The 27,931-nt window shown below is 38.1% G+C and overlaps 1 protein-coding gene across 1 annotated transcript in view; it reads right to left on the bottom strand.

Moving 5' to 3' along the window:
• The window catches only part of LOC136883498 (fatty acid synthase), a 703,772-nt gene that overhangs the window by 202,251 nt on the left and 473,590 nt on the right, over window positions 1-27,931 (bottom strand). The window contains exon 23 of the mRNA XM_067155848.2: window positions 15,306-15,426. Within this exon, the coding sequence (XP_067011949.2) occupies window positions 15,306-15,426 (121 nt within the window). The remainder of the gene's footprint in view (window positions 1-15,305; window positions 15,427-27,931) is intronic.

The raw sequence follows: 27,931 nt of genomic DNA, 5'->3' as shown, positions 1-27,931 counted from the left end.
AATATGAAGAGGAGAGTGTTGGGACAAATACAAACACTCATTCCTGGGCCAAAATAATTAATGAGATGAGATTAAAATCCCCCAACCTGGTCAGGAATCGAACCCGGGACCCTCTGAACCAGTGGTGGTGGTGGTGATTATTGTTTTAAGAGGAAGTACAAATAGGAAATCATCCTCTCTATATAACATTAATCAGAGGTAAAAAATGGAAGGGCTCAGACACTTCAAAAAATGAAGGTATCGGCCAAAGAAATACAAGGGCCATGAAGAGCATGAAAAGGAAAGACTCCCTAGGCCTCGAGTGCTCTAATTCTGTTGGGGCCGGAAAAGAACAAGAGTTGACCAAGGGAGGTGCCTCTCATCATCATCATCATCATGGACGTGGAACCGATATGACAAAATAGTTTTATCATAATAGTTTTGGGAACACAACCACTGTAGAATGAAATCAAAGTTGCAAGAAAATAATAGTTGCAGTGCTGCTCTGCAGCTGCATTCTTCACCAGCACCAGCCAAGTGAAAATGAAAATCCACAGCCTATTTCCAGTCATTCGACTGGGTCAGGAATGGTATGAATGAAGCCCCATCTAGTGTGAGGATAGGAATTGAATCCTGTCACAGTCCTCTGAGGCAATGATAAATGAATGACAGATGAAATTAAATGATACTGGAGAGTGTTGCTGGAATGAAATATGACAGAGAGAACCGGAGTACCCGGAGAAAAACCTGTCCTGCCTCTGCTTTGTCCAGTATAAATCTCACATGGAGTGACCGGGATATGAACCGCGGAACCCAGCGGTGAGAGGTCGGCATGCTGCCACCTGAGCCACAGAGGCTCTTACCAGTCAAATGATGTTTCATAATTCATAATCTGTGCTTATACAAACTGTCATTTGCATCTGTTGCATTTCTCGACACTGAACTTCTCTTCAGTTTGTAGCTGCATTAGCCCTTTTGACAGTTGCACTTACTGCCCATAAAAATGTTGCATATATTAGGTTTCAAAAATCTGCAAAAATCTGAATTGAATTTTTGAAGACAAGCTCTGCTTTATGCTGTCATCTCACAGGCATTCGTTAACTCTGTGGTCACAGCTATATCTGCCAGGGGAAACCCCAGAAATTTTGAAGCAGTAGTTGCTTTGTGCAAGAAGTTATTGTTTCTAACACACTGAGTGGGACATTCACGGATGCAGGAGGGAGGGATATGCAGCAAAGTACGATTCTGGAATTAGAGGTGAAATGCAAAACATTACAGAGCCCGAAGAAATTTATGGATTTTTAATTGATGATTACAGTAGCGCAGAGCTTTTTGACCTACCAATGACCTGCATGAAGCAATTACTGGTTCAAAAAGTCCAGGGTTTTCCCTGGCAGATATAGCTGTGACCATAGTGTTTAACGATAACAATAGATTCGTGCAACAAAGTTTCGTCAGTACTTTTCATATAGTTGCACCAGCCGAGTGTTTGCGAATGTTTGGATGTGTGAATTACATTTTCTTAGTCGGATATATTGCTTTTGTATGTTCTAGGAGATTTCAAAAGTAATGCCTAGTCTGTTGTAGTATTTTTGTAGCATGGATTTTATATTTTAATTGCATTTTATTTAAACGTGGCAAAAAGACATCTAGATCCACCCATTGATGCTATTTATAAGAAATGTTAGAACTTAGTGATGAAAATTATATATACTGTTCTTACAATCAGACAGATGTAACTACATTTTTAGCTTCTTGTAGATACTATCATAATTTTGATCAGGAAATGCATATTTATCTCTGAATCAAACCCCATAATATGGAGTATTGTGGGTTTATATATATTTGTTTGATTCACCGATAAATATGCATTTCATACCCCATAACATGAAGTATTGTGGGTTGATATACATTCTTCTTCTTCTTCTTCTTCTTCTTCTTTTATGACCACATAGGATCACTTTAGTCAGTCCGTCGTTCAGGTCTCTTTGAAGGGATTGTTCGGGCTTTGCGGTCCTCCCAGTACTTCTTCAGACGCTCCGATCTTCGTGCCCTTTCCTCAGTTGAAAATGTGCGTGTTGTTGGTTTGTTTTGTGTAAGGGTAAAGCGGAGGTTTGTATTCTTGAGTTTTGTATTCAATTTTATCTTATTTTTGGTGTCTTCTGTTGTAAGGCCTATTTCCTTCAGATCCTCTCTTACTTCTCTGATCCATTTACATCCTGTTGTGGTATTTTTTGAGACGAGATTGTGTTGTACTAGTTGTTTCAGAAGTCTTGAGTCCTGCATCCTCATGATATGTCCAAAGAATCCCAGTCTCCTGATTGTTTGATTCATAGATAAATATGAATTTCCTGATTAAAATTATGGTACAGTAGTATCTACAAAAAGCTAAAAATGTAGTTACGTCTGTCTGATTCTAAGTAGTCCTTTAGTGAAGGATCTTTAACTAGTGATAGTGAATCAGTGTATTTACAGACACAAGAGAGTCTTTGCATCACAGCACACAACTCACTCAATTCAATGCCAACCGTCTTGATCCACTAAGAAGCCAAACGGTTTTGAACTACCAAGGTTTTTTTGGTGGTGTCGTCTCAACAAACTAAGGACTGAATATGGCTGCTGTAAGTACTTTCTGTACAAATGGGGTTGGATCAGCTCACCAATGTGCGAATGCACTTCAGAAGAACAGATGATTGAACATCTCATCCAACGCTGCCCTCTTCATTCATACTCTGGATTTCCTGATAACTTGTTCAGTCTCTCTCCAAGTTTAATTAAGTGGATGGAGAGCTCAGACTTTAAAGTGTAAAATTTTCTTGTGCCAATTGTATATAGTTTGTAATCACCATACAACTAAATAAATTTTGTTTTGTAAGCAGGGTGGAAAATTCAGTCATTTGCAGTTTCAACTGCATATTGTGCAGAAAATATTCAATAATTTTAGTGGATCTACACCCGTTGAAGCTATGCCAGCCAGAGTGATTAGACAATTACTACCTGACCTGGTTCCAATATGTGCTGAAGTAGCTTTGGTCAACTGCTTTTCAAGTGACTCAAGTGCGAGTGACCAAAGTGCCAAGAGTAGTGGAAGCAACCATGACAGTTTCTTACACAGTGATTGGCATGTTCTGCACGGGAAACAGATATGAATCAAAGTATGATTCTGGAATTAGAGCCTGAAGAAATTTATGGATATTTCGTTGAAGAGCTGCGTGATCTAATAGCTGAGCAAACCAACTTTAATACTCAACAGAAAATCAACTCAAAGACACAAGCTGGAAAAATGAAAATAAAAAGTAGAGAAAATGAATGGGTATCTAGGACCAAAAATAAAATAGAGCTCTTTTTGGCAATTCTGCTCTTAAAGGGAATAATTCATAAACCTAAATAAATTAAGCAATTATTTTTCAAGGAATTGTTTGTTGGCTACACCAATTTTTTTGAAATTATGTTGGTTCTTTCTCCTTCTGAAGTTTCTACATTTTTCTGATAACAAGACATGTAATAAGGGAAGTACACCCAAAAATTTACATAATCTATTACTCTAAATTTAAAAACATTCCAGCCAGTTGTATATCTATAGACGTAAGTCTACTGCTGTGGAAGGGTTGCTTCAGTTAGAAAGTATTCATTTCAAAGAAGAGATTCCATTTTTGGATGAAGTCTTTCAAGCTATGTGAGGCAAGCAGGGTGTGTGTGTGTGTGTGTGTAACATGCTTTGGTATACAGGTAAGGAGACCAAGCTGCTAGATGAGGTTTGTGGAAAGGACATTGTAATATGTGGTGAAATGCTAGAATATTTTTGAAATTGTAATAATTTTTTTTAGGGAAACTTCAAGATAATATGGAACTGTAAATGAACATTGCAAAATATGAGAATTGTTGTGAAGTGTTTTTTTTGGTATGTAAATTTTCTGTAATTGGTAATTTAATTAATGTCAGCAAACATGTAAAAAGACACTTGGGACATTATAACTTGAAGTGGAAATGTAAAGGTGCTTTAATTCGAAACAGCCTATACCGCACACGCGGTTATTGCTGTTGAAATATGCGTCGCAATAGGAAATCTTGAGAAGTTGCTAACTATCTTAATATGACCATATATGGTCATGCAATTTCATTCACTAGAATAACGAGATTTCCTATTGGTGAAAATATAGGGAATCTAGTGGAAATTGTTTCTCATTGGTCGGTTGTGATCGGGCCATTTCCGGACTTTCTGCCGGCTTCGGAATAATCATGCGTGTGCTCGGCGTCATTTACATCCGACCGCCCTAACGAGCGCAAGCTCGAGGGCTTCCCTCGGGAACTCCTGCCTTTTCGTGGTAAGTGTTATTTCAATGTTAATCTCAATGTTTTCTGGTTTCATTTAATTTAATTTAATTATTTGGTATTTCGGTATTTCCTTGCTTAATGTCATTTTTAAAGTTTTAAATTTAACGTGCCCGAGTTCGCCCTAGATTTCCGCTGTTTATTATTTCAAGTCTTTCACCTTTTTTTTTTTAATTCAACAATCCATTCATTTGTGTTTTTGGATTCGTAATTGTATCAGTTTGTCAAAAGCGTTAAGTATCAGCTGCTTTGTGATTTAACTTCGTTTTTGTAATTCTCGTTTGTTATTTTTAATATAGTTGAGCTGGAGGGTGTTTCTTGTAAGTCTTTTCTCCCCCATATACGTTCCCATGGACCTCATACGACTTCCAAGCACCTTCCACTCTCCTCTCTTAGTTGTCATTTTCAGGACTGTAAGTGTTCCCGGTATTTGATTTAATATTGCATATCGAAAGATACTCGTCACGTTTCCATGTTCTGATGTGAATTCACTGCCACTGCATTATGTTACTATCTCCTTATTCATATTTTTAAGTGTCTAAATTATTTACTATTTCTTTATTAACTTTTATGTCAATATTCAATATTATTATTATTATTATTATTATTATTATTATTATTATTATTATTATTATTATTATTATTGTGTACGCATAGTCTCGACCTTCGCTACAGATATATCTCAGTTCATTAAGCCATCTAAAATTGTTTTCGCATTATTTGAACACATTTTGAATAACGGACATCTTATTACTCTGAAGAATTATTACAGTAGCTCAGAGTTCTTTAACCTATTGAATGATCTGGATATTGATGCTGTTGGAACCATTCATCCTAACAGGAAAGGACTTCCTATGGATATCATGGGGAAGAAACTGAAGGTAGTATTTTCTTTCAGGAACAAACTCATGGCTCTAAAATGGAGGGGCAAGAGAGATGCGTGCATGGTGAGCAGCATTCATGATGGAGAAATGTGAACAGTGCAGGACAGGAAAGGTGAAACAAAGGAAAAACTGTTAGTGTGCATCAAATACAATGATGACATCGGGGAGAAGTAAGTCGTAAGTCAGTTGATTTTTTCGACCAGTAGTTGGTCACGTAGAGTATCACCAGGAAACGAATGAAGTGGTACTCTCACAAGTTTTTCACCATCTACTGAACATCACTGTGTTCAATTCATTCATTTTGTTTCGTAAGCGAGGACGAAAATTAAATCACTAGCAGTTCTGACTGCATATTGTGCAGAAAATATGCAGTAATTTCAGTGGAACAATCCCTACTGAAGCTATGCCAGCCAGAGTGGTTAGACCATTACCACCTGACCCAATAGGGCGGCTCTCTGGAAGGCATTTTCCAGACCTAAATCCTCCAACAAATACTAGGAAAGGCGCCAGCAAGATGTGCGTGGACTACGTTTCAAAGAAAGATAGATGAGACACTCGGTACTGCTGCAACATCTGTGATGTTTTACTGTGCCCAGTCCCATGTTTCAGAACCTACCATACTATTCAGGACTAAGAAGTAAACACTGAAGTGTGAAAGGTGTAAGTAGTCTTTTAAAAAATGTAAATATTGTAGTGTGAAATGAACATATAACATGAATATGAAGTCCTGGGATACTTAGCTGGAGGAACCTCTGTTTCGGTGAGTGAACCTTTCAGTCAGTATTACTGTAGCATATTTGCTATGGCATGATCCTGTCAGCTAGACGGTCCGTGTTTCAAACTCTCTCCCAGCAAATATTTTTTCTTCAATTGGTGCTCTCAGGCCTTGCCCATATAAAACAACATTGCCCCAGAATCATCAGGGAGGCGGTTGAAATACATAAACACCCACATAATGTTAACTGCGATACAGGCTACAAGTTCATTGATTCATAGCTACCTATTATCAAGGTACCTTTCAAAACGCATGTAAATGTGTTTATATAGTTGATTACACGGCATAATCCCAAAATATTACATCATGAATATTTTTCAAATTACTTATCAGCATGATCACTCCTCTAATGCTCTTTTACCCCGCTCATGTTGTTTGAGACCACCTTGTATATTATTCGATTACTATGTGGTCACGTAGCATTACACACGGGACCAAAACTGGAAATGTCAAATTTCCCTGTTAAAATTGACTGTATTGAAAATCTGTACAATTTTAGGTTGTGTAAAATATAATTTCTGATCTTTTATACTTTATGCACTTTTAACAAATAATAAACAGAGATATTCACATTTATAATAATTTGAAAAATTTCCAAGTTTCTGGAATTATTACTTCCATCTAAAAGATGTACATAACAAAAGCATAGAAACTATAATTTATGATAATTTATGTCTCATACATTTTTATTGCACAGGCTTTGTCTGTCTGTCTCTTAGGTCATCAGCCCAAAAGCTGACTGAATCCTCAAATATCACTATGGAAGTTATGAATTTATAGGGGAGCTGCAAATACCGATGGCGGTGCCAAAATGAGGCGTGCTAGGCAGGAGCACCTGTCATAGTACTCAGATGCAATGGTCGTCCTCCAAATGTCATTAAACAGCACCACACATACCTCAGCAGCTTCCATATTGTCACAGCCACGGATGAGACTGCGACTTCGGAGGAAGCTATACGTCACTCTGGTCCGTGCCAAGAGACAGATGCAAATTTTTTTTTTTTGCTATTTGTTTTACGTCACACCGACAAAGATAGGTCTTATGGCAACGAAGGGATAGGAAGGGCCCAGGAATGGGAAGGAAGCAGCCGTGGCCTTAATTAAGGTACAGCCCCGGCATTTGCCTGGTGTGAGAATGGGAAACCACGGAAAACCATCTTTAGGGCTGTCGACAGTGGGGCTCGAACCCACTATCCCCCGATTACTGGATACTGGCCGCCCTTAAGCGACTGCAGCAGATGCAAAATTACTGCAATCATCAAGAAATGGTGACAGGTGTAAAGGCTATGATAAAGACAAATTAACAAATTTAGATTTTTAGGGCAAAACCTACTGAGCGAGTTGGGTGTGAAGTTAGGGGCATGCAAATGTGAGCTTGCATTCGGAAGACAGTGGGTTCGAACTACAGTGTCGGCAGTCTTCAAGATGGTTTTCTGTGGTTTCCCTTTTTCACACCAGGCATACGGCTGCTTCCTTCCTACTTCTACTCCTTTCCTGTTCCATCGTCACCATAAGACCTACCTGTGTCATTGCGACATAAAGGCAAATTCGAAAGAAAAACGAAGAAGAAGAAGAAAGGGAAAAGCTCATCAATGCCAAACATCGCTAATATGGAAATATTGTTCGATCATCATGATAATAGTTAATGTTCGTTAGTGCTTATCATATAGTCGTACCAGCCGAGTGTTTGTGAATGTTTGGATGTGTGAATTACATTTTCTTAGTCGGATATATTACTCTAATGTGTTCTACGTGATTGCAAAAGTAAAGCTTAGTCTGTTGTAGTATTTCTGTAGCATGTATGTTATATATTGCATTTTACGTAAATGTGGCAAAAAGACATCTAGATCCACTCACAGATGCTCTCCATGAAATGTTAGATCTTAGTGATGAAAATGATATATATATGAATGCTTACGACCAGACAGATGCAACTACATTTTTAGCTTCTTGTAGATATTATCATAATTTTGATCAGGAAATGTAAGAGTATCATTAAATTGTTGTTGGGATTGTGTTCATAAGGTAAAAACCACATGATGACCAGCCCATATTGATCAAAAGAAAAAATAATAGAGAAAAGGGAATCAAGAAGGAAGGTGGAACTGAAAGCCTCCCTTGACTTAGCATGCCCTAATATCGATGAGCAGCTCAAAGAAAACTAAATGCAGTGGCCTACACTGTTCTAAAACAAAAAACTGATCAACAATAAGATTACACGGACTGTTGTTAATTGAGATGACTTCCACTCATCTCTGCTACAGTATGTGACAAAACAAGAGTATTTTAACTGTGTTAGTAATGTATCAAATAGACTTCATTATGATTAGGCAGAGATTCAGATTTAGGACGGGCACCCTTTCTCAGAATTGTTTTTGAGGGGGCTGCCTCTTAAATGAGCTCTGCGCTAAGAAAATCATTTTAAATGTTTTGTTTTCCTTTCTTCAGTGTATATTCCTTCTGACTGTAAAAAGTTACTTAAATTTTATTCTTTCTGACAGTATTATGTGTCTTAAATATTGAAACTTGAAACTTGTACATTATGTGAGATGTTCCTCCCTAAAGTTATTTAAAGTAGCATCACTGAATTTGAACCTGTCAGGTAATTTTTTGTAATTATTGTTAGAATTATTTCTTTTAAAGTGTAACTTTGTTTGATCACATTTGCGTGTCATGTCAATCTAAATTATGAAGTAAAATGTATATTCAAATTGAATCAGCATTGATTTTGCTTCTTCAGCACTGCCAATACCTTTCACCGTCTGGATATGGTCCCATTGCTTTACAATAATCCTTCCTTAGCCGTCATGTTGCTTAACCTGACAGTTTCTGTTTGTTGTTTTCTTGTGAAAATGTGCGTGTGTTTTAATATCTTTAATTGCATCTAATTTTTTAAGTGTGCCTTTATTATTATTTTTATTGTTATCACTTAACGTTTCTTTTAATTTGTGTTTGTATGTAACAACGAGGTTACAATTAAGAATATTCATAAAGGTGATAAAAGTTTTAAACTGTGCATAGATTGCATTAAAATAAGGCACCTGACTGCCATTAAAGAATGATTCAAGTTGATTAATCTACATGCTGAAGATTCTTAAAACTTGCATATCTTTCGTAACAAATTTCTGATAGCTATTCATTATTATATGGTAGCAGTGGCATTTAGAAAATAAGTTATGGACATGCTGTGAACAATGTAGAAACATGGTACATTGATGTCGTTAAAAGAGCTTCTAGTTTGATGTCCTTAAAGCTGAGGACGAATGTTGCGCATGAAGGTCAAATTATTTTTACGAAGTAGGTGGTGAAGATTTGCAGTTCAATGCGGAACAAGTGATCTTGCACTCCGGTGTGTAGGACATAGCTAGTAGTGCTACTAGATCATCCAGGAGCGTTTTGACACTCCGAGACCTAAGCAGCTGTACAGGAGGCGCGCGCATAGTGTTCGGCCTAGCATCAGTCGCCAGTCTGAATCTCAGCTGTTAACAAGGTGAGACAGTTATCATTGCAACACTGTATTTTTGTATGTAAAAAGTTATTTTAAGTACAAGTTGGCTCGAATGGTATGCGATGCATTTGTTCACCAATTTTCTGGTGAAGTGCCACCTTCACGAGCACAGATTCACGTAACTGTAAATAAATTTGAAAGTACTCGCTCAGTGCTCAATAAAAAACATGCACGCACATGAACATTTTTAACAGAGGAAAAGCTAGATGACATTGGTTCGAATCTTGAATGATTACTGAATAAATCACTCACAAAAATTGGCCCAATAAGTAGGGTTTTCGGTTTCTTCTGCACAGAGCTACAAAGCTGTTACACATCAAACCGTACAGGTTTACATGGGCCCATTGTTTAAACCCTGCTGATCCAGCCACAAGAAAGAGATAATGTGAGTGGCATCTTGCATCACTGAATGATCGTTTATTCAACCCACAGCTTGTTTTCTTTTCGAATGAGGCCTGGTTTCATTATAATGGTCATGTAAAAGTCATAACTCTTGCTATTGGTGTGCAGAAAATCCTAATGGTGTTTATAAAAGATTAAAACTTCCAGCATCTTTTAAAAGGTAAGATTTCATATAAGCTTGTATACACTCTTAAAGCAGGGCAACCGCGCGCGACGTGAGGCAGCTGCTGTAGAGCAGAGTACAAACACTATGCACACAGTCTGGCAAAAGAAAGAACTTGTAGGTGCGTCAGCCATCTTGAAAACTGATTCTTTCAACACGCCCCTTATGTAAGCATTTTCAGCTGTGAGATTCAGAGAGCAGCAAGGGTATGAGAATGGAGAAGTTATGTGATCTCCAAAGTTCCTACGCGAATCAACATCTTTATCATCGCCCGCAGCTCTGAGCGTGCGGTGAGCGTGTAAACATGCCCAGAACAACAGAGTCTTCCATCAAGTGTGAAGTGTGTGTTGTCATTTGATTTATTCATGCTGAGGGGTGCAATGCAGCTGAAATTCATTGAAGAATGAGTAATGTGTACGGTGAAACTTTCATGAGTGACAGCAAAGTGCAGCAGGACGTACAGACGTTCATGGTACAGGCGGTGAGGATAGGGAGTGAGTGTCAACCGATGATCTTGTTCAGCGAGTGGATCTGGCGATTCGAGAAAATATTCAGTTCACAATTTCTGTGTTGAGTGATTTGTTTCCCGAAATTTCAATGTCAGTTCTCGATATCATCATGAGTGACAGACTTCAGTACCATAAACTCTGTGCGAGATGGGTTCCCGAGATGCTGTCGGACCATCACAAAACAAAGATAATGGGTGCTGCCTTAAAGTTTCTCTAGCACTACCGTGCTGAAGGAGAAGATTTTTGAACAAAAATGTCACAGAGGATGAGACATGGGTCCAGTTTGAAAATAAAGAAACAAAACAGTAATCCAATCAGTGGATGCATTCTCATTACCCGAGTAAACCAAAGAAGTGCAAGCTAACCTTCTCCATCAGAAAGTTATGGCCAATGTGTTCTGGGACCGAAAAGGACCATTGTTGGTGGAATTCATGGAATGTGGCACGACCATCACTGCAGCCTCATACAGTGTGACTCTTCAACATCTATGTGGGGCAATTCAGAACAAGCGAAGAGAAATGTTGTCATCAAGCATTGTCCTTCTTCATGACAATGCTCGGTCGCACACTGCAGCTGCAAAAAAGATGCTCCTGCAGTGTTTTCGATGGTAATTGGGAAACCCTGTAGATGATAAATATATTCTATCCTATACAGCCTGGACTTGGCTTCCTCTGAGTTTCATCTCTTTGCTTACAAGAAATGCTGGCTAGGAGGACAGCATTTTGGCACAGAAAATGAGCTACAGACCAGCATAGAGAAGTGGCTGAACGTACAGGTAGCTGCCTTCTATGATGAGGGTATTGGAAAGTTGGTACCACACTACAACACATGTCTATGTTGGAGCAGCAACTATGTACAGAAGTAGCTGGACGGTGTAGCTAAATGTTGCAAATAAAACATTTTTTATTTTCACTGTGGTTTTAATTTTGCTACCGAACAGACCTTGAAAAATCACTGGAGGGGGTAAGTTTCTGGTGCGACAAAAACTATTCAAATCCTACATGAATGGGGTCTCAGTTAACTACCTGGTCCACTGTTTTTGGATTCCATGCAACATTACAATAATAGTTAAATATTTTATATTTAATGTCCACCTTTCCAATACAAATTATAAATGATATATATTTATATTAACATTCAGGGACTATTTTCGACCTAAATCGTAGGTCATCATCAGCCATGAAGCAAATTACACAAATGTTTCCGTACTGAACTGAGATCACAGAGATAAAGGTTCAACCTATTCAATATTAATTACGTGTTGTATAGATGTTATTTACAAAATTTATTTCACATGGGACCAGTTTCGACATTTAAATGTCATCATCAGCCATAAACAAATTAATCACAGACAAATGAGCAAGGACATAATAATTAAAATTGGCGTAGTGACACATTGAAATATGTGGATAGTTTTTTTACCATTCCAAGATTAAAAGAAGGTTTTGAAATGTTATCAAAGCACAAAAGTCTTTATACACCCATTTATACCTTGTGTTAATACTGGTATAGTGACACATTGAGATATGTACATAGTTTTCTTACCAATCAAAGATTAATAGAAGGTTCCGGCATATTATCAAAGTACAAAAGTCTTTAAATGCCTATTTACACCATGTGTCAAATAAAATGTCCAACAAAATGAGCAATGGCATTATAATTAAAATTGGCGTTGTGACGCATTAAAATATGTACATAGTTTTTTACCATTGGAAGATTAAAAGAAGGTTTTTGATATGTTATCAAAGCACAAAAGTCTTTATACACCCATTCAATAATATTAAAAATGATATGTACATACCAAATGAGAAATAAGGTCATGTTCAAGATTTTTGTTGCACTACGTTAAAGAGATCCTTTTAATACAGGTTCCTAAAATGCTGGATTGCTGCTCTATAATAAAAACACTGTGTCTTCCGTTGCTTAAATTTTTTACAGAAATTATTTTATTCAACCAGCCTTAACTTAAAATGCTATTGATTGTACGTACAGTTTTTTAAGATCATTGTGTCTTTACATTGTGTATTTTATTTGATACATTTGTGTAATTTGCTTCATGGAATATGATCTACGATATAGGTTGAAACTAGTCCCTGAATGTTAATATAAATGTATATCATTTATTATTTGTATTGAAAAGGTGGACATTAGATATAAAATATTTAACTATTATTGTAATTTAGTTCAATAGAGACCAATAATCATGAAATTCTCATTTTTTTGATTCCGTGCAACATCCTTAATGAAATAAGGGCCCAATATTCCATGACCGGACATGGCGCACCAAATTGTAACCCATGAACTATGTGGTGATTTCTGTATAATAACATCAGGCCATTGAAACTTTAAACAAGGAGTTGTTTGTCTGTTGATGTAATCAACAAGGTGAATATATCTTTCATCTGAAAACCATATGTCCTCAAATGGCATGAACATCATTCAGCTGCAATACTGTAACTAGGCTCTTTTTTTTTTTTAATTTTATTTTTATAAATGCTATTTATTCGGGGCGTCGACCTAAGATCTTTTGCACCTACTTTGCACCATATGTTATGAACCTGCGTGTATTTGGAAATTGCGGGAGTGTAAAGTGTTGAATGTGAGGAAAGGAACATTAAGGACGAGACAAACATCCAGTCCCCAGGCCAGGGATATTAATCATTTACAATTAAAAACCCCTGACCCAGCCGGGAATCGAACCCGGGGCCGCTGTGTGACAGGTGGACGCGTTGCCCCCTACACCGTGGGGCCGTGACATAACTAGGCTTACTCATCCCTTTCTGTTAGATGCTGAACAACTTGAACATTGTTTGAAAATTCACCCAGCATTTTAAACATCTGCTGAACAGACTGTCACTCAAACTAGGATTCAGCGTTGTTTATCATAGACTATGCTTTGGGGACTGTAACACTTTTGATAATGATGATGATGATTTTTGTTGTTTAAAGGGGCCTAACAGCTAGGTTATCGATCCCTGATGGTACGATGCGAATGAAATTAAAATGAAAACTTCAAAATGTATCCACTGACTAGAATCTAAAACGAATGATGATGAAAAAATTATTGTGAAATAAAAACATTCAGTGGATCCAATTCACAATGCCTTAAGGACTGGGATGATTCTTATCTAAGGGGTTCCAAAATCTAGGTCACTGTCCCCTCATAATGGTACTAATCACTGGTAAAGCAGAATCATGGTATTCTTCCTATAGTGGTACCAATCACAGGTAACGTAGACTCATGGTGGTACAAATCACAAGTAGTGTAGACCCATGGTATGTCACACACAATGGCGCCACTCACTGGTAACACAAACCTATGGTGTTTTGCACATAAGGGTACTACTCACAAGTAATGCAGACCCATTGTGTTCCTCACATAGTAGACTAATCATGGATGCCGGTAATCCCATGGTGTTCCTCTCCTAGTGGAACTAATCACAGGCCATGTATACTCATGGTGTAGCTCACATAGTGCTACTAATCATAGGCAATGTAGACCCACGGCGTATCACACATTATGGTAATGCCCACAGGCAACATAAACCCATGGTGTTCCTCACATAACGGTATTACTCTCAGGCAACGCACACCCATGGTTTTCATCACATAGTGGTACTTATCATGGATGCCAGCCAAAACCGTGGTTTTTTCCACATAGCGGTGCTAATCACAGGCAACGTAGACTCGTGGTGTTTCTCATAAAGTGGTACTACTCATAGGTAACACAGACCATTTCTGATCACAGTGGAACCAACCAGTGAAAGGTACACGTTGATATTTATCACAAGCAACACCCAGACCCGTAGTGTTCCGCGCATAATGTTACTGTTCCTATGTAACGTAGACCCATTGTTTTCCTCGCAGGATGGTACTAGTCGCAAGTAACATCAGCCCATGGTGTTTCGCACATAATGGAACTAATCAGAAGTAATCTCATGGTCGTAATGTCATCATCCCTTGGTCGCGCCTTTTTGTCTCCTCTTATGATAGGCAGGAGATACCGTGGATGTACTCTTCGTCTGCGTCCCCCACTTACAGGGAGTGTAACATGTTTTGGAGAAGTCATCCATAGTTCTAGTTTGTGATGACAGTCACCTTTCATTGACACAAAACTGATCCCGTATGATGTAACTTGCGGCAGCTAATGTTGTTCTGTGATTTGGTGACTCTTTATTCTGTTTTTTAATGTGAAGCAAACTTGGCCCATTGTGATGGCCCACTCCCAATGACCCAAAATAATGTTCCATAAACACTTTCTCCTCTGTTGTTAGAATCTTAATTGCAGAAATCAACACAATGAATTCTCAATACGTCAAACTATTATACACAATATAGCAAATATTAGCAAAACTGTTGAGAATTTTTGCAATATTTTTGCAAATAAGCCCATCAAAATAAAACAGGAACTTAAAAAAAAAGTAATACTAAAGCTCAGTGTAATTGTCAACAAAATGTTTTTTTTTTTTGCTAGTTGTTTTACGTCGCACCGGCACAGATAGGTCTGATGGCGATGATGGGATAGGAAAGGCCTAGGAGTTGGAAGGAAACGGACGTGGCCTTAATTAAGGTACAGCCCCAGCATTTGCCTGGTGTGAAAATGGGAAAACATGGAAAAACATCTTCAGGGCTGTCGATAGTGTGATTCGAACCCACTATTTCGCGGATGCAAGCTCACCGCCGCGCACCTTTAACCGCATGGCCATCAACAAAATGTCAGGCCTTGTTTATGCTTATAAGAAAGGCAACTTACTTGTTTGATTCTTTCCCTAAAAGCAGCATCTACTGACAGTCTTCCAGAACTCAGCATAACATCTTTGAAGTTCAAGGCAGCATAGTAGACATGGACGACATCCTCCATTTTAGATTTCACACTGAAATAAGATCGTCAGGGATTACTTAAAAGGCTCTTAGTTAATAATCAAGATTTCCTGTGACATATTAGACTTAATAACACTTAATCCCCGAACAAGACACTTTTTGTTAGGAGGACCCAAAGAAAGCAAGACCCGGTATTCAGCAGGTGATGGGAGTATCCTAGATATTCATAAACAGTAGTGTATTTGAACTATGTAAAGTGCACTGCATGTTAGTAGTGTTTTCTCTGAACTTTTGCAAGTTTTCTAATTAGTTCAACACTGTAAACACTTTCCATTTCACACTCATAATCACAATATAACTTTAAGTACTGTACTACCAAGATACACTAACTACAGTACTGGATTGTTACTAGCAAACTTTTTAAAGATACCTTTGTGTAATGAGTAAGAATAGAAGTAGATTCTTCCAGGAAATCCTAATTAGAACTTGTCCAGCTTTGTTGTAGTCAGTACATGGTGAGATTAAGATGTATGTATGTATGTATGTTCAGTATTCAGCCCTAAGGCTGGTTGGATCCTCAACTTCTCTGCCATCAGCTGTCATAGAAGGCCTAGGCATCACAGAAGAGGCGTACTAGGGAAATGAGGAGTGAGGTAGTTTCCCACTGCTTTCCTCACCGAGCCAGAAGTTGATATTACAAATCAGTCTGCCAAGCCCACTGAAATGAATGCACCAACCGACCCTATGAGCAACATTTTCACACCATCCATAGCAGGGACTGGCTGCAGAAGGAATGGCATTACTAGCATCGCTCATACCTCAGTCACTTTAATATTGTCGAAGACAAGGATAAGACAGAGACAGAGACAGATCAATGAAAGTAACAAAATTACTCTAGCCTATATCAGAAGACATAGTGCACTGTAAACACTAGGTCTTGCCAGCAAAGGCAAGAGAAAGATACCGTAATTCACGATGTAATTTGAAAACAAAAAATCTGTTTATATATATGAAAATTTGAAGAATATTCTTACCTGAAAAGAGCACCTGAGCAGGTAGATAATGCAATAAATTTCTTTAGAATGGCTTCCAAATGGAATGCCCAGACACAGAGCATAAAGGGCATATTAAGCAGGAGTGTTTTATTGGGCTTTTACTGTAATAATAATAATAATAATAATAATAATAATAATAATAATAATAATAATAATAATAATAATAGTACCGGATGGTACACCTCCACGCCGCTAATTCAAACTTTGCGCCAGTTAAAATTCCTCTACTGGAGGAAGCCTGAACTTTAACTTCCATATTAATTCAACGATTTCTCAGAAGATGTCATTACTATAAATTTTGAAGTGTTCTGAATTATGTCAGTTTCGATTCATTTTTGTTTTATCTGTAGCAAGAAGTGTGAACATTCTCTTCTAGAGGACACTACTTAAGAACTACAATTGTGCCCCTAGTGCGAAGTGAAGGAACCTTTTTTTGAAGAAATTTAGTACTTATAAGTTTACTCCTTATTAAATTTATTTCTGTCATTGTTTAAGTTGGCAATATTAACCCTTTCTTTCTGCCAGTTTTGAATTTGACCAATAAGGAATTTCCGTAATTAATTTTCCACCAATAATGTGTTTCTTCTTCATCTAGTGTAGGGGTTTTCGTTGTTAGCCAATAGAATGATTGTGGGCGGGTGTTCTCATTCCTGAAACGCCTCGAACTTTCCACGAGGGTATATAAACTGCTGATTTTCGGGTCTCTGGGCCACTTCAGTAACATCTATCAGTGTGTAAATTATGTAGCAGGGGGCGGGAAGCGCCTCTTTCTTCGGGCAGCAGTTCAACCACCAGGTAATGGCCTTTTAATAACTTCTTTTCTTGCTAGCTCAACAGTTTAACTCTCGGGGCAGGTCCGAAGCCTTTGACCATGTAACCTTCCTCTAAAGATGTAAAAGACTCTTGATTTAAATTCTGTCTTGTTAAACTACAAATTGGGATAGAGAGTGCTTAACCCTCTCGAGCTCCCACTCATATTGCATTGAGGTGAACTTATTTTCACAACCGTTTCTTCCTTAGTGTAATGTAAATCGTCTCCTTCTATAAGTCACCTCTTTAGTATGGGATTAGCCCTTGCATTAGAGGCCTAGGGCCAAGTAGGTTTTAATAAGGCGTATTTGGAGTGCAGTTTCGCTTCCTCTCAAGTTGGTAGTGTGGAGGCCATGTAATATTTCTGTTTCTTCACTGAATAGGCCTCAGTAGGTTGGGTATTTTTACCCCTGTGTATATGTCCTTGGAGGACAGCTTGAAAGTAGAATTTGGTGTGGCCTTTGATAGGCTTGAACTTAAGAGCGGGTCGCTCTTTCTTAAAATTTGTTTCTGCATGCCTCGAGGAGGCTTTACTGTGTAATTGGGAGCAAGAGCTCCTGGGCATGATTGGGGTCTTCTGCCCCTTTGTTGAATCTTGTATAGCGTAAGGTTGGGCTTATAGCTCAAGAATTATGTGTCTGGCTCTCGGAGCCCAAATCCTGTAACTCTGTAATTGTACATTCTCGATTTGTTGCTTTGCTACTCTGTACCTGCCATTCTTGTTATTTCTTGATTTTGCAAAGAAAATATAACCTTGTTAAATTTTAAATTAACTTTAATTTCGTAGATTGAGACCCGTTCATCCCAGCACCTTCTTTCACCTCTGCTAATCCACCAAACCACGGTAACAATAATAATAATTATTATTATTATTTATTATTATTTTGTGCGGCTATTGCTAACTAGGTGCAGTCCTTGTAAGGTATACCCTCTGACGAGGATGAGTGGCATCTGCCATGTATGGGAACTTGTATAACTTTGTAGTCAAGCAGTGCTGTGTGTGGCATGTGAGTTTCAGGAATGTTGGGCACAGCACAAACACCCAGTCCCCGAGCAAAGGAAATTAGGTGTTCAGATTAAAATCCCTCGACTCAGCTGTGAGTTGAATACAAAGCCCCAATGACTGAAGGCTAGAACACTGACTCCTCAACTATGGAGTCAGACATTTACTACAAATAAAATGTTAAATGATGTCCATACGTACAGCAAAATCTTCATAACACGATACCACTGTTATTACTGTTGTAGAGGGAATTATCACTATGAAGGAGGATTAAGAATAACAGTTTCTTGAAGGATTTAGAATAACAGTTTCTTATGTCATTTGGTGAACACAATTATATTAACTACCTGCCACATCTTATCATTTAATTCCCACTAATATGAGGTTTGCAACAACAGAAACACACACACAATTCAAGATGACAATACCTTACTTATGTCCAGTAAAGTACATTCATACTGACCACATAATTTTAATCTCACATACAACTATTATTCACAATATGCAGCACTCCACTACTGTAAACTACTAGAGTTACACGGGATAAAAATGAACTATTTTAGTTTTAAGCAGCTGTCCAATAGCTAAAGTGCTGCCATTTAAATCCTTCTGGCATGCACACTACCTAGATCTTCCAGGAATTCCATAGCTGTTGTGTTCCCGGAGTTGTTCAACAGACCTACCTCTCAGGTAAGTACACAGTTATAAACACTCTTGCTTGTTATGCTTACACAACAGGAAAGTTCAATCTTCGTATGAGAGTAACAAATGTTCCTAACTGTACAGTTTATAATTAGCATATAAAAATATCTTTGGGGTTGCATGTGTGAAGGGTGGGGATTGGGGGGTGGGGGGAGAGTCTTTGTTCTGGAGTTTATTATCATCATCACATCGTCATCATCATCATCATTATTATTATTATTATTATTATTATTATTATTATTATTATTATTATTATTATTCCTAGGTGATGTACCCGTGCTTCGCTACGGAATTCTACATTGTATACAGAATTTTAGGTTAGGTAGAGTACACGTTGTGAGCAAGACTGTATTATATTGCATAGCTCTTAACGTTACCCTGGAAATGCGACGGAGAAATCACCAAACGTCTTTTCTCATATGAAGACTGCGTTAGGGAATTTCCATTGTAATGGTAGGTCTGCTTGCCTACCTACCATCAGTCACAATCAGGTTGGGGAATTACATTATAATGGCAGACACTCACTCTCCACCCTGCCTTTTTACATCCTCAGAAAGACTGTCTTAGTGGTTTTCCCGACTGAAATGAACATAGGTCATTACAATGACGTCAGTAAGAATGGCGCGAGTATAAGCAATGATTCACATGAAATACTCAATCAAATGAAGAATTACACATTTTTTCACTTTTAACGAACAATACTACGCTGCCGATCTAACAGTCCAAAGTTCCAGAGCTGGAATGTCCAGGCCTCAGACAGCCGTGATCCGTGAACACTCTCAGTACCTATATTTTCTGAGGGGGCGAGGGGTCGAATAGTGGCGAGTCCCAGGGTAAAAACTATGCTCTTTTACTAAACTGCTTCCTAAAAGTACCCGATGAGTCGGAAAATCTCAATTCACTACACTGGCGAGGGAAAAATCTATCTGACTTGGAGGCATTTTTTTCCTCTAAGCCAGTGGAGGAAATTCACTGCTAATTTTGAATAAAATGAATGTAGAATTTAATAAAAATGAAGAGGAAGAAGCTCTTTTTAAGAAATGGCACTTTTCACAGTTGAATTTTGAGTTATGGTATTTAGTGAATTGTGCTATAATTTGGAATATGCCTAAATTTTAATTCTAGACCAGGTCGTACTACTACTACTACTACTACTACTACTACTACTACTACTACTGAGTTAGCCTTTGCCTTAAGAGTGCACACTGCTCATTCAAAACAGCACGTCAGAGTAAGGACCGAATAGCTGGAATACTATGATGAACCAGTGAGTTATGTACTAGCAGTACGGTACCGGTATCAGAAAATGCATGAACCAGAGGAATGGCATGCTAAAGATGAAAGTTTTCTAACTCCCCAGCTATTTCCTGCCAATATTCAGTCAGACTGTTATACTCGGTACGCAGCAGTAATCCCATCTATCGGAGTTGAGCGGCAGCATAAGAGACAAAGAAGATCACCACAAACAATGGTCAATGTAATGTTATTGTTGATCAATGTTATGCGCTTTCAATATTGTAGGCTTTCATATTTAGTTTTCTTCCAACTCTGAAATACCACTCTTATCATAGTCGGTACGGTAAAATTGAATAAAACATAAATGGTCGGAAATTGTATTCTCTATAAGTTCCGTTATGCAGTACTTTACGATAGGACCAATAACTTAGGTATTTAAAAATTAAATTTTAGGCGCCTTCCCCTAAGCTACAATTAATACAGGGCGAATAAAATTGTTGATAACTTAGACTGTAGTTTCTTATTCCCCAACTCTATATACCGACTTTCGTTTAATTCAGTTAACCCACTTTCTCGTGGCTCGGTGTTGATATGGACTTGACAACAACAATGTATGACATAAATGGTCAGAAATTTAATTCTATATAACTTTAGTTACCACTAATAACATAAATATTTGAGAATTCAATTTTAGGCCTTTCCCTAAACTACCATTTCACTTAGAGTGAGTAAAATGATTTATAGCCTAGATTGTAGTGGTTCGTCCCCCAACTTCACATACTGATTTTCATTAAATTCTCTTCAGCCGTTTTCTCGTGATGCGTGTACATACATACATACATACATACATACATACAGACAGACAGACAGAAATTACAGAAAAGTAAAAGTGCATTTCCTTGTTACTATGGACATGGCCGATAAATACCATTCTTTTCAAATTCCGAGCAATGTACAGACAAAACTCTTATTTTATATATATAGATTATTATTATTATTATTATTATTATTATTATTATTATTATTATTATTATTATTATTATTATTACTATGAAAGCTGAGTCTTTGTGCTACACAACAAGATGTAGAGAGGGGCTGTTTGGGCACCCTATGGTGGGATTGGCTCTTTCGTTCTCACATCTTGCTGGCGCAACAAGTCTTGTTTCTGGCATGCTGGAGAACATCAGAGAGCGTGGGAATAACTCCAGAAACAATTCAGATGTTCAGGCAAGTGTCAGAGTGTTCTGGCAATTGTCAGGTGGTGTGAGAACATTCCACCCTTGTACTGTAGTAAGAATATGTGAAGCCTGCTCCGGTCGAATCCTGCACATGATTCGTTGTTTGTTTCCCTTGTTCTTGAAGGGGATGTATGCAAACTGGTGGGGGTGGGGGGGTGACGGGTTGACTTCACATTCTAAGATGCAAAGCTAGTATCATCTATTCTCATCTCTTTCCTCTGTGAAGGTGGACATGTCTGTTCCAAGCTGTTGCTCTGAGGGAGAGTTCTGACTTAAGTGACTTGATACTGTAAGATTTACTCTCTTTAACTTGTCTTAACCTTTTCAGTTGCAGGAATTTGGCAGGGCAGTCTCGCATTTCCGATGATATAATTAATTGAAAAAGTGCTTTACAATGCTGTTGCGCTTTTGTTTTAGGGGCAGACAACCTTAACATGTTACTTGTAAAATAACTCGTGTAACTTTCTTTGTCTGTCTGTCTGTCTGATAGAATGGGAGTAGCTCACTGCAATAAGGGAATCTTCAATTCCAAAATAGGTTTTGTTAATTACATGGTCCAGTCCTTAGAATCCCCTTGATGTCTGTTAGTTTACTTGTGTTTCCTACATTGCTACTGTTTAACCTTTGTTTCTAAAATTTTAAATTCCTTTGATATCACCTTTAAACCTGTCGGTATTTATTTAGCGCACGGGGCATCGCTTTGGTTCTGTGGGCAGGACTACCAACCCTCTGGTGCCTCCAAGCACGCCTGTCAATTTTGTTGCCTTTAGTAGTTTGTTTTATTGTTTTATAGTCCGAGATTTCAAGGGTCACCAGTGAGGAAGACATTGATTTCAGATTAGTAACTTAAATGTTATCCTCAAATCATTTTGCGGGTGTCGACAAGTGCTGTGTAAATATCTATTAATACAGTTAAGCTGTGTGTTTTCTAAAATCACTTTTGAAGGTTAAGGTCATTAACTAAATGAACCTAAAGAGTTATGCTTAATAAATTTCATTTTTCGGAACCTGTTAGTCTTATTCAAGAATGTAAGCACCACTTAATTACGTTCCCAGCAGGGCGGTCCAGCATCTTTCACACTTCCTGTTGTCCATCTATTCATATTAGTCATCCTTGTTTGTATTTTGTTTATCTTTCCTTTGCTTGTTTATTATTTTACTGTTTTTATGTTTATTGTATTACCACATGGTATACTAATTACTTTAGTACTATGATTATAATAGTCCCGGGAGGAAAGCACTTCACCAGGGTCTGAAAGGCAATCATAATAGTGAGATTTATCTCAAGACTATCATTAAACTGAAAGGAATTTTATATTGAATTAATGGAATTCACACCGGGACCGGAACATTTGATCTTTATAGAGGCGATGATCATTGTATTGGTAAACATTATACGGAGATTTCACTGTAACTAAATTAATTTTTAATACAAATTTACCCACTACCACGAACGTGACAGAGTGTAGAAATGTGAAGTGGCTCCTGAAGGGCACAAAGGTACTCATTACTGAGTCCTCACCAAAACCCGTAAGTGTATATTAAACCTTGCTAGGGATCACTTCAGGCCATCCCATGTCTGGACCCAAGACGGACGCATCGTGATTCACCTTCCTAATGGGACGAAAAGATCCATCACCACTGTCGCGGAACTGGACAGCATAAAAAATCTGCGGGATAACAGTGACAACTGAAATGAAACAGCACAGCTCGATAGTGCATCTGTTTGTTATTCATAAGTGTTTTTGTAAGTGTATTATGTGTGTGTCTGTGTGTGTGTTAGTGGTAGTCAGATGTACGCATTTATCAGGATGTCGAGGTAAGTTAAATTATATTTTCGTTATACTATTTCGTTAACATTCCGTTATTCAGCTGATTCAGAGCTCTGTACCTAACACTTACTTTAGCAACATCCCCCCTCTCACCCCGTCACCTCTCGCCACCGGCTTGCTCCTCAAACAGGCATTATTTCCCTCTACCAACTGTTTACAGTGCTGCCAAGTCAACGCATTCTCTTTGGTAGCGCACCTTGATGAAATTCAAGCCATAATGAGGGAAAGTAATATCTATATTCTTGGTATTAGCGAAAGCTCGCTTACACCGAGCATACCCTCTGGTACGGTACAACTTGACTGGTATTCCATCTTACGTCATGATAGATCCGATGGCAGAAGAGGAGGTGGGGTGGCCATAGAGGTGTGTTGGTACTGGTGTACCAGTACGCATCACCCATTCTCGGAATGGAGCAGTGACAACCTGCTCCAGGAGTCTCGTCTCTACTGGTCCACTGCTACTGTGACAGTGTTGAGCTGCGACTCGTAGTTTGCTGTTACCGGTCCACTGCTACTGTGACAGTGTTGCGCTGCGACTCACGGTTTGCAACACCGGTCCAGTGCTACTGTGACAGTCTTGTGCTGCAACTCGCAGTTTGCTGTACTGGAAAGTGTTGTTACTGCTATCCACAAATGGTCCAGTGATACAGCCATCGTCATCCCGTACAATTAGGGAGGTTGTAACAAGAACACGACGGAGTCGTACCGGTACGGTGTTCATTATTTCACGTGAACGAAAGAAATCCACAGTATTCTACTTCAACACTAAAACCTTTCTACAAATAATAATAATAACAACAATAATAATAATAATAATAATAATAATAATAATAATAATAATAATAATAATAATAATAATAATAATAATAATAATAATAATAATAATAATAATAATAATAATAATAATAATAATAATAATAATAATAATAATAATAATAATAATAATAATAATAATAATAATATATTTTTTTTTTTTACGAGGGAAGTGTGGGAAATCTTTCATGAGACACTTGTGAGAAGATGTACAATATTATAGGGAAGGATCCACCTTTCAATACTCCGTAGTAAGTTGAACTAAAAAGTAGTTACAACTTGTTCATTGGGACCGGTTTCAACACAATTCAAGTGTCATCATTAGCCACAAGCATGTGAGATTCCTACTCATTAAAACCCACACACCCTCTTCCCATGATGTAAATCTCCACCCCGGAACCGCTCTCGCATTACTTCAGGGCAGTGTCGTGCTAATTTCTTTGGTTTCTTCTTCCTTTATTTCTCCTTACTGCCGTTCATGAGCATTCATATCTCTCTTTTTCTGATACAGGATGCCTTCTACATATACTGCTATCTGATCCCAAGATTCTTGGATTCGTAGCATCACCTGCACATTAGTTTCTTGCGTCAACTCTCCTTGCTCAGTATGTAAACATCTTCTCTGAGTTGACCAATGATAGCATGCGAAAAACATGTGAAATACATCGTCTACATCATTGCAATAAATACACGCCGAGTTGCTCGCTCTACCTACTTTATGTAGAAATTTCCGGAAGTATCCGTGACCCGTCAATAGTTGCGTAATGTAAAAGTCAACCTTGCCATGAGCTCGGGCAACCCAATCAGTTAGGCATGGTATCAGCCGCTTAGTCCATTTTCCTCGAGGATCTTCCACCCATCTTTGCTGCCACTGCTCCATTTGTTGCCTATAAGCTAGATCCTTAGCACGCTTCTTTCCAAGCTCCCCGTGAGTTCGCCAGACTTCCTGTCTCTCTAAGGCAAATAAATCAATCAGTGCTACCGCTGCTATCATAAGGACCGCAGTTTCGGATACTGTGCGATATGCGCTTGTAAGAAGCAAAGCTGATCTCCGCTGAACTGCAGCTATCCTTCGCCGGTATTTTTCAAACTTCAGAGATTCAGCCCAGACTTTGGCACCATATAGAAGTGTCGAGTGAACTATCGACATCAGAAGTCATCGTTTGCTAGACTTCGGACCTTTAACGTTGCTCATTAATCCACTCAGCGCAATCGTTGTTTTCACTGCCTTATCTGTCACCCGTTTGATATGATCCCAAAAAGTAAGTTTGGTATCAAGTGTCACTCCGAGGTACTTTATACTTCTAGATGTTTCGATTTCTGTTTGTCCAATATACATTGGAATGACAGTTGTGATCCTTTTTCTTGTCAAGAGAACGATCTCTGTTTGATGATCTGCCAGCTGTAATCTGTGATTCGCCATCCAGTCTTTCATTTAGGTATAGACAAGAAAAGGTTCCACAAACTCTCACAATTCATCCAAAAATTCCTGAAGAAACATTACTCATTCCTAACAAACAAAACTATACGGAATTCAATAGATTTTTGCAACAAAACCAAAGAACTAAAAATAAAGCAGTACCATACCATTGCATCATTCAATATAATTAACATGTATCCCAATATTCCCACCAAAAAAAAACTATAGAAATAATTAAATCTAATCTAAGACACTACAGCAATTTAAGCACTCTAGAAATTGAGGAATTTATGAAGCTACTCGATTTCGTCACTAATAACAACTATTTTAGATTCCACGACACAATCTACCAACAACAAGGCCTACCAATGGGGTCTCCTGCTTCTGGTATGCTTGCCGAAATTTACATAGACTACTTAGAATACACATCCATCAGCAAAATAGACAATATATTCTTTTGGTGCAGATTTGTTGACGACATTTTCGTCATCATTGATAATAGATCCACTGACGAAAATATCATATTGGATAGACTTAACACAATAGACCCCTGCATAAAATTTACCAAAGAAACTGAAAACAATCACACCTTAAAGTATCTTGATATAACAATAACTAGACACGAAAACCACTTTTCATACAAAATATACCGAAAACCTACACATACATTGAACACGATCAAAATAGATTCCATCCATCCCAATACTCATTATAAAGCAGCTTACTACAGCATGATCTATAGAGCTTTTAATATACCGTTAACAGAAGATGACTTAAAAGAAGAAATACGACTAATCCACGAAATAGCTAAAAATAATGGATACAAAAAAGAAATGGTCAATACAATTATTCATAAAATCAAATCTCAACCTAAAACCAGATTGACAAAAATAGACAAACCTAAAAAGGATTACGTATTATTTACTTAGAACAACGCACACATATATCCCTTAACTAACATCTTCAAAAAACATAACTTAAAAATAGCATTCAAGACCACGCACAACAGCACTAACATATTACACAATACCAGGATAATCTATAGTAACAACAAGTACAATCAACCAGGAGTATACCATATCAGATGTAACAATTGTTAGACCAGCTATGTTGGACGTACCGGTAGAAACTTCACAATCCGATATAACGAACACTTACATGCCGTAAAACATAATCATTTTTCCGCAATAGGCCAACACATCAAAGAATATAAACACAGCTTCACGAACATCGCAAATGACATGAAAATATTAAATATAAATCCTAACGGCCCCTTGCTCAATATAACAGAAGAGTTTTACATTTTGTTAGACCAATAAGCCAATCCCAATTAGAATATAAATGAAATTACAGAAAAAACCAATATCATTTTCAATACAGCCAATCCCCGCCTTAAAAAAATGATTATCTCAAAATAATCAACAAACAGAACATAACATGTGCCATAGTACCAACCGGTACCGACGAACGACACGCCCAGCTCCGTCCCTATCCCCACAACAGCTACTCTCCCTAACCCCTCCATCCATTCCCCTCGCAGCAGCAGACACAAACCTGAAGAGAACGCGATACAGTACAAGTATTTCAGGTTCCCTATGGGATTGAACATATATATCCTCTGATGGCCAAGCAGGCATCAATTTTTTGTAATGAGACAAAGTCTCTCATAGTGCATTGGCACTGCTGGTGGCTCCAAGTAGCCTACGCAGTGGCCTCCGCAGTATGCACTAGCCATGCGTCTTGGTGGGTGTGCTAAGTACCAACTGATGAGCCCAACTTAGCACATGGGGGCAAAATGCTGGCAACCAGGAATGAGTTAGCTGGAAAATTGATAATGTCCAATAACGGACCATTTATAGTGGTATTATAAATTTACTTGTTCAGGACAAGTATTTCAGGTTCCCTATGGGAATGAACATCTATATCCTCTGATGGCCAAGCATGCATCAATTTTTTGTAATGAGACAAAGTCTCTCATAGTGTACTGGCACTGCCAGAGGCTCCAAGTAGACTATGCAGTGGCCTCCACAGTATGCACTAGCCATGCGTCTTGGTGGGTGTGCTAAGTACCAACTGATGAGCCCAACTTAGCACATGGGGGCAAAACGCTGGCAACCAGGAATGAGTTAGCTGGAAAATAACGGACGATTTATATTTGTAAGATAAAAGTTACTTGCCCATCTTGTCCTTGGCTAAATAACGAAATTAAAAACATGATGGCCCATCACAATGCACTTTACCGATGCTTTAAAAAAACCCGTGACCAAAGTGACTTTGAAAATTTTCAGGTCCTTAGAAATAGAGTTAAACAGTTCATTAGAAACCGTAAATTTACTTATTTGCAAAACATGACTGCAAACATGAATTCTAGCAGTGCTTGGAACACGATCCGTTCCTGAGGCATAGGGAAACCTCCGCAACAACCTCATGTGCCAGACATACCACTCAA

Source organism: Anabrus simplex, chromosome 11 (genome assembly GCF_040414725.1).
Source record: "Anabrus simplex isolate iqAnaSimp1 chromosome 11, ASM4041472v1, whole genome shotgun sequence".
NCBI lineage: Eukaryota > Metazoa > Arthropoda > Insecta > Orthoptera > Tettigoniidae > Anabrus > Anabrus simplex.
The sequence above is the reverse complement of the archived record's forward strand: the minus strand, read 5'-3'. Positions and strand labels throughout refer to the sequence as shown.